The sequence below is a fragment of the Empidonax traillii genome, unplaced genomic scaffold (genome assembly GCF_003031625.1).
Source record: "Empidonax traillii isolate 1590-97213 ecotype Southwest subspecies unplaced genomic scaffold, ASM303162v1 scaffold238:size1398292, whole genome shotgun sequence".
Classification (NCBI taxonomy): Eukaryota; Metazoa; Chordata; class Aves; order Passeriformes; family Tyrannidae; genus Empidonax; species Empidonax traillii.
The window spans coordinates 1,043,510-1,049,983 of NW_020955431.1; the positions used below are offsets into that span (position 1 = coordinate 1,043,510).

A 6,474-nucleotide genomic window follows, 5' to 3' on the forward strand; every position below is an offset into this window, starting at 1 on the left:
CAGACCTGGGTTTATCTTGCAGACTTACTCCTCTTCCTAAGAAAGCACCGCTGCCACCTCTGTAGATTAGGTTTTAGATGGAAAATACTCCACTTTTTTATTTTCCCAGACCAAGGGATGAATTATGATAAACAATTATCAGTAGATAACCCGGGTTGGTTTTTTTATCATGACAACTTATCAGACTCAGTTATAAAGGCACTTGCTATACAGTCAAGCCAGGAGCTGACTAAAGTGCTTACAACCTTTTCTGTCTGCATCCTTTTGTATTCACAGATTTCTCCATCATCCCAGAAGGATAAGTTTAATTACTAAATGTTCAATTAATGTCTTTGTTTTTAGATTAAAAAGGTTTTGTTCTTTATGCCTAAAACAAAAATTCATTAACTTGCACTAGCAAAAATTCTTTGGTTCAGAGGACATTGTTATAACAGCATGATTTAAACTTAAGAGATAGCCGGCATTCTTGCATGTCCGTTGACAGTTTCCTTCCCAAAGTATTGAGAACTGAAAGCTGCAAAGATGAAGACTAAAGCAACAACCACCAAACAAAACCTCTGTATGGTTGCTGCCCTGTAAGCCACGACTTGATGGCACTCCCTCAAATTCAACTTTGCTCACGTTAGATGTTTTCAGACCTTTCAAATACATAGAAACTTAAGTTAAAATACATTTTGAAAAGTTTTATCTTAATACCTTTTCATAAAGCATAGATCTTGTATATTTAACATAGTATTAACATCTCTCTACCCAGACATTTAGATTCTGCACCACTCAACTCTGTTTCTTCGCAGTTTTACTTTTAATCCTGCCATGAAGAAGGTGACAGATCTAATAAGGTGTTTTTTGTCTTGCCAACTTCAAACAATGAGATTTGGATACCAAATAGGTAATGGAAAGTAAGCTGCCTCAATATCTTCCAATTCCAACAGGAATTCCTCATTTATATTCAATACACACAATCTTAATGTGTTCATTCTACTACCTCACTTCCAGTTCAGCTGCTTTCTTCACATTTCAATTGAAACTTATTTCCACAACAACTCAAGAGTGAGTTTACATTTACATAACCAAAGTGAAAACTGGAAATGCACACATTTCAAGTGATGTGAACCTAGCTGCTGTTCAATATCCTAACAAAACATTTTCCAAATAACGGAATTCCATTCTTCAGGCTACTTTAATTCTACTTCAGGCTTAGTCTTATAAGAGGACAGGAGGAAAGCCAATAACCCCACTTAGCAGCTCAACTGACCAACTTAACTAACCTAGAATTAGAACTTATTGTTTAGGCAAGTTTTTTGTTGTTGGGTTTGGTTGGGTTTTTTTCCTTCTGGAAAACATTGGAACATTTTTACTCCTTTTCTCTTTTAAGTAACAGCTACAGCTTTGATGATATTCTCTGCAAGTGACAGGAAAAAGGAAGCATTTGTCATTGTAAATTCTGTAGAGAGAAAAATATTTTGTCTGCTCCTATATATATACCAAACAAAGTTTTTTCCTTGTTCATTGATCACTGAGCCCACTGCATTTCACTGGGAAAAAAAAAAAAAAAGTGCCTCCTGTTCAAACAAAGAGGAGCACTGGAGATCTCTCAGCAGATCATTTTGTATAAAAGAGTGTATCGTACAGAGGCAGAATTCAAAGAACTCTTCCCAATACCAAACACCCACAACAGATGCCAGAACATTTTCCAGCATATGTCAGAGCCCAGACTGAACCAGATAACCTCCACAAGTAAATACGGAAATGAGAATGCCAGTTGTTAAATACGCTCTAAGAGTTTTCCGATAAGCATTTGATGTGTCCTTCTACTACTTTAAGATTTTCGGTTGCTGCAAGACTAAGCTCAGTGCAACTTCCCTGTTATCAGAAATTCTCAGCATCAGAAGTCATCACTGCACCACTTATGAGTTTATCAACTCTGTGTCACCCCTCTATACGCACACACAAATGTGGAAGTTGACTATTAATATAGTTGGCAGGGTCTTCCAAAACCGCAAGATTACAAGTACCCATTTGTAACTACTGTGTGCAAGTCTACTGTTGTAATCTGTCATTTTGCTTTCAACAGGATTTTTTCCTGAGAACAATAAAGCTCAGCCCTTCTTCCAAGATGAAACCCAACAAGACCATCATCTTGACTCGTCAAGGAGCTTCACATTCATTGCCGCCAGTGAAACAGGTTGCCTCGGGAGCATCAAGCCCTCCACAGGGGACACAGGCCCCTATTCGGACCCTCTGTCCACAGAAATGCAGCTCCGAGCCCTCTTTCAGGGATGTCTACTGCAAATCACACCTCCTCCTTCGCTCTCATTAAGTTAAACACACCGAACAGCATGCACCGACCGCGAGCAGCACTGATTACGCCGTTTCCCACTTCCCTCACGGACTTCCCTTAAAAACCCAACGAACACTGCTTTTACTACTGTTATTACTACTGCCATCATTATTATTTTTCAGACACGAAATCGGCCATCGCCCTCATCTTTCCAGCGGTGAGTCTGCATTTTCCTTGTTCGCCGCTCCTTTTTAGGCATCCCAACGGAGCAAATGCCCAGCCCTGCCGCCCCGCCCGGGAGCGGTGGCCGGGGGTGCCCGGGGGGGCGCGGAGCCGCCGTCGGAGTGGATCGCGGGGAGGAGCTGCCGCCGCTCGGGGGAGGGCAGCCGGCATCGGGGGGAGGCTCCACTGCCGCCACCACCCCCCAGGCTGCCGGCAGGGCTACGTCCCCTCCGGCGCTTCGTCTGGCCCGGGCTGTCCAGCCTTGTCCTTCGTCCGCGCCGCTATGCCCCGGGGACACCGTCGGGGCGGCGGGGGCAGCCGCCCTGCCCGCCCCGTTGTGTGCAGAGAGTAAACACCGAGGGAAAAGGCGGCCTCCATTTTTTTTTTTTTTTTTTTTTTTATCCCGGCAGCCTGTCAACAGGCTCCCCACCTCTTCCCCTCCCGATCCGCCGCACCGAGCTCGGCTTCCCAGCCCGGCAGCGCCCGAGAGCCGCTGCTGCCCCGCCTCAGCCAAGGCAGGGACACCTCTTAAAGTGGGCTTCGTTTTTCGTCTGCCTCTTTCCCTTGTGGCTGTAACATCCGCTCTCCACGCTGCCCTCTCCCACTCCTGCCCTGGGCCGCCACCCAGCAGCACGGCACTGGCAGAGCGCTGCCTTTTATAGCGGTGTCATCCACGCCTGCCTCCCCGGGGGACCCGGCCGGCTCAGCCCGAGCCTCGCAGCCTCGCTCACCCTTTCCGCCCTCCCGACACCCTGGGCTGCCGGACCCGAGGGGGTCCTCCGCCCGCAACCCCCGGCGGGACATCTTCGGGGGGCTCGGGTCCGCCTTGTGCTGTCTGGTGACGCCCGGCCCCGGTAACGCGCCTGCCATCGGGCCAGCATCAGAGGCAGAGTAGCACCTGTCACCGGCGACACCGCCCCGGGGCAGCCTCAGCCCCGCACCCTCCGGGCCGGGCCGCCGCCGCCGCACTCGTTTTCACGCCTCGGTTCTCCCAGCGACGGTGGCGTCCCGCCCGCGAGTTGCTGTGCCTGAACCTAAGCCCCGCTGTCCCCGGCACGGGATGAGAGAGGCTCGGCTCTCTTCCCCACCGCCGCCCCGAGGAAGACGCCCCGCACGGACGCGCAATGCCGAGGCGGCCCCGCCAGAGAGGGGCGGGCGAGCCTTCCCCGAGGCCACCTGACAAAGCCGGCTGCCCTCGCCTCCTCTCCTGGCTCTGTGGGGAAGACGTCGCTTCCCCAGGGCCACCTTCCGCCGCTACCTTCAGCCGAGGTCTCACGGGCCCTGCCTTCTCACTCCCCCGGGACGGGACCCCACTCACCGGATCGGAAGAACGCCGCGATGTCCGCCGAGTCCTTGGCCGCCTCCTCGGCCCCTTCCCCCGCGCCGCTGCCGGCCGTGGTGGCGGCGGAGGTGGCGGTAGCGGCGCTGCTCATGGCTGCTCCTGCTGCTGCTGCTGCTGCGTGTGCCGGCGGCGGTGGCTCCTCCGGGCGAGACCCACCGCTGACCCCGCCGCCCCCTCCGCGGGTCCCGGCTTCACCTCCGGGCGGGAGCGGCCGTCAGGGCGGCAGCCGGAGCGGGCGAGCGATGCGGGGCGGCGCCGGGCGGCCGCAGCGAGCGTAGGGACATGAAGGTATGTGCGGAATGGCAGCTCCAGGAGCGCCCACCCCCCGCAGCCACCTAGGAGGCGGCGTGTGCATGCAGGGAGTCCGGGCGGGCGGGCGGGCGGCAGCCGGAACGCAGACAATCGCAGGAGGAGGAGGAGGAGGAGGAGGGCGACGACGACGACGACGGCATGGGGAGGGCCAGCGGTCCGCGCAGCCAGCAGCCGGTGGGCGGAGAAAGAAGGAACGTTTCCAGCCTCTTTTTTTTCTTTTGCTTTTTTCTTTTTTTTTTTCCTTTTTTTTTTTTTTTTTTTTTTTTTTGGAAGGAGCGAGGAGCAATCCGGAGGAGCAGCAGCTGCACTAGCCGCCGTAGTGCCGGTGGCCGCAGCAACCGCCGTCCTCCATCTTGACTGGGAGGAGGAGGAGGAGGAGGAGGAGGAGGGTGGGAAGGGGGAGTCGGGAAAGGAAGCGAGTCCCCGCCCGAGGAACAAGGGCGGTGGAGACGGGGGGGGGAGCTCGGGAGTCTCCGGCTGCGCCCGGCAGCGGTCGGGATGGGGCGGGGCTGGGCGGTGCAGGTCGGCAGCGATGCCGCCGAGCTGGCACCCGATCGGCGGGGGCGAGGCGGCCCGGGGTGCCCGATCGGTGGGGCGCCCAGGGAGATCCCTGCGGCCAGTGTGTTTGTTGTTCGGGCTTTGATTGTTTTTCTCTCTCTCTCTCCATTTTTTTTTTTTTTTTAATGTTTTAGCTGCTTCCGGCTGGTTTTCGCTCTCCTGCCAGCTCGCTTGTGTGTGCGGCGGTCGGGCCGGGGCTCCTGAAAGATCCCAGTCCGTCTGGCCCAAGGCGCTGCGAGAGCGTGGGAATCGCGCCGTGCTCCTGGCTGTCGCTCCCGGGGGGCTCGGTGCGAGGGCACCCCCGCCTCCCAGGGGTCGTGCTCAGCAAGAGCGCTCCTGCCCGGGGCTCAGAAGGAGGCTGGCTGTCCGCTCCAAGGGAAAGGGGGAAAGGGGTGTGCAGATTCTCCAGAAAGGTGCCTTCAAAAAGCATCCGTTAACACTGCTGTCTGCGTTGTGGATATTTTTTCCTCAGTGATCGCTGGGGCACTTCAAAATGTGCCATGCTGTGGGCCGGTTCAATTAACATAAAATAAGCAAACAGCTCATGACGGGGAGCACAGCTAGGTGTGGGTTAACATGCAACCCACCACCGTCTTGCACCTCATGTTAAGCTGCCAGTATAAGTTTTTGTCCAGGTAAGGTTAAAAAGAGGTGACAAAGCAGGAATCTTAGCAATTGCACAAACTTATGAAGCTGAGTAACCCGTCTCAAATGCTTGTGGTAAATAGTAAATCATTAACACACTTGAAACTCAGAAGTTCAGCTTTAAACATCTGAACCTCTGATAAGTGTTAAAAGCAAGAGATATTCTTAGAACATCTAGGAGTATCAAGAGGTATTCTTAGAACACCTCTTGAGTAGGAAGGGACCCACAAAGATCATCCTCTTGAGTAGGATCACCCCAAAATCACATCATGTGCTTGAGAGCTCCTTGAACTCTTCAGATTGTCACTGTGACGACTTCCCTGGGGAGCCTGTTCCAGTCCCCAACTACCCTCTGGGTGAAGAAACTTCACCTAATATCCAACCTAAACCTCCCCTGACACAGCTTCATGCCGCTGCCTCAGGTCCTAAGGGAACCCTTAGGGGTTCTGTTAGTTTATCACAGTCAGATGATGAGGAAGTCACCTGCAAGGTTCCCAAAGTTTGTATTTATCTGAAGTCGTATAGCCTGATGAAAAAAAGGTTTTGTGCAATTACGTCTGCCCTAATTTCTCTTACAGAGAAGAGATTAGTTTGACTGAAAAGACTGTTGTTTTTTTTTTTTTTTAATGTTTTTCTTTCAGGCAGCCGGCCTGAACTCTTTCAGGAAAAAGTTCCAAATTAGCATCCCACTGGCAGAAATGGTTGCAACGTGAATTCCTTTCTAGCTGGCCTAGCACCATCCACTTAGCAAAAAACATGAATGGGACAAATGCTGCTATTTCCTAGCAAGCAGTGAGTTGACCTGTGAGTAGGCATACAATACTGTATATCTGCACACAAAAAAGCCCTGCATAAGAATGTAAGAAAATTTGATAAGTACATGAGAAGAGTTAATATAAAGAGTAAAGAAAAAATAAGATTCTCCATAATTTGAGCTTTCAGTGGCTGCAGAGCAAGAAGTGCTTGATATTACTTGTTTTCTGAATTTGAAATAAGACTTTCATATACTGTGTAACACTGGGAAAAGCTTTAGAAAGCTGTTCATCAGTTACTTAAAATAAGACACTGTCTGTTTCCAACTAGTTGGTCATCCAGCATACTGTACAAATTTTAA

The 6,474-nt window shown here is 51.6% G+C and overlaps 1 protein-coding gene and 1 long non-coding RNA gene across 2 annotated transcripts in view; one reads left to right on the plus strand and one right to left on the minus strand.

Moving 5' to 3' along the window:
• The window catches only part of TRIO (trio Rho guanine nucleotide exchange factor), a 250,107-nt gene extending 245,610 nt beyond the window's left edge, over positions 1 to 4,497 (minus strand). Inside the window, 1 exon segment of the mRNA XM_027888455.1 lies at positions 3,822 to 4,497. Coding sequence (XP_027744256.1) covers positions 3,822 to 3,936 — 115 coding nt within the window. The 5' untranslated portion in view covers positions 3,937 to 4,497.
• A 551-nt stretch (positions 4,498 to 5,048) lies between these two features.
• Positions 5,049 to 6,197, plus strand: LOC114059703. The gene is made up of 2 exons (XR_003571719.1): positions 5,049 to 5,350; positions 6,002 to 6,197. It is a non-coding gene; the product is annotated as an uncharacterized LOC114059703 (long non-coding RNA).
• Positions 6,198 to 6,474: the final 277 nt, after the last annotated feature.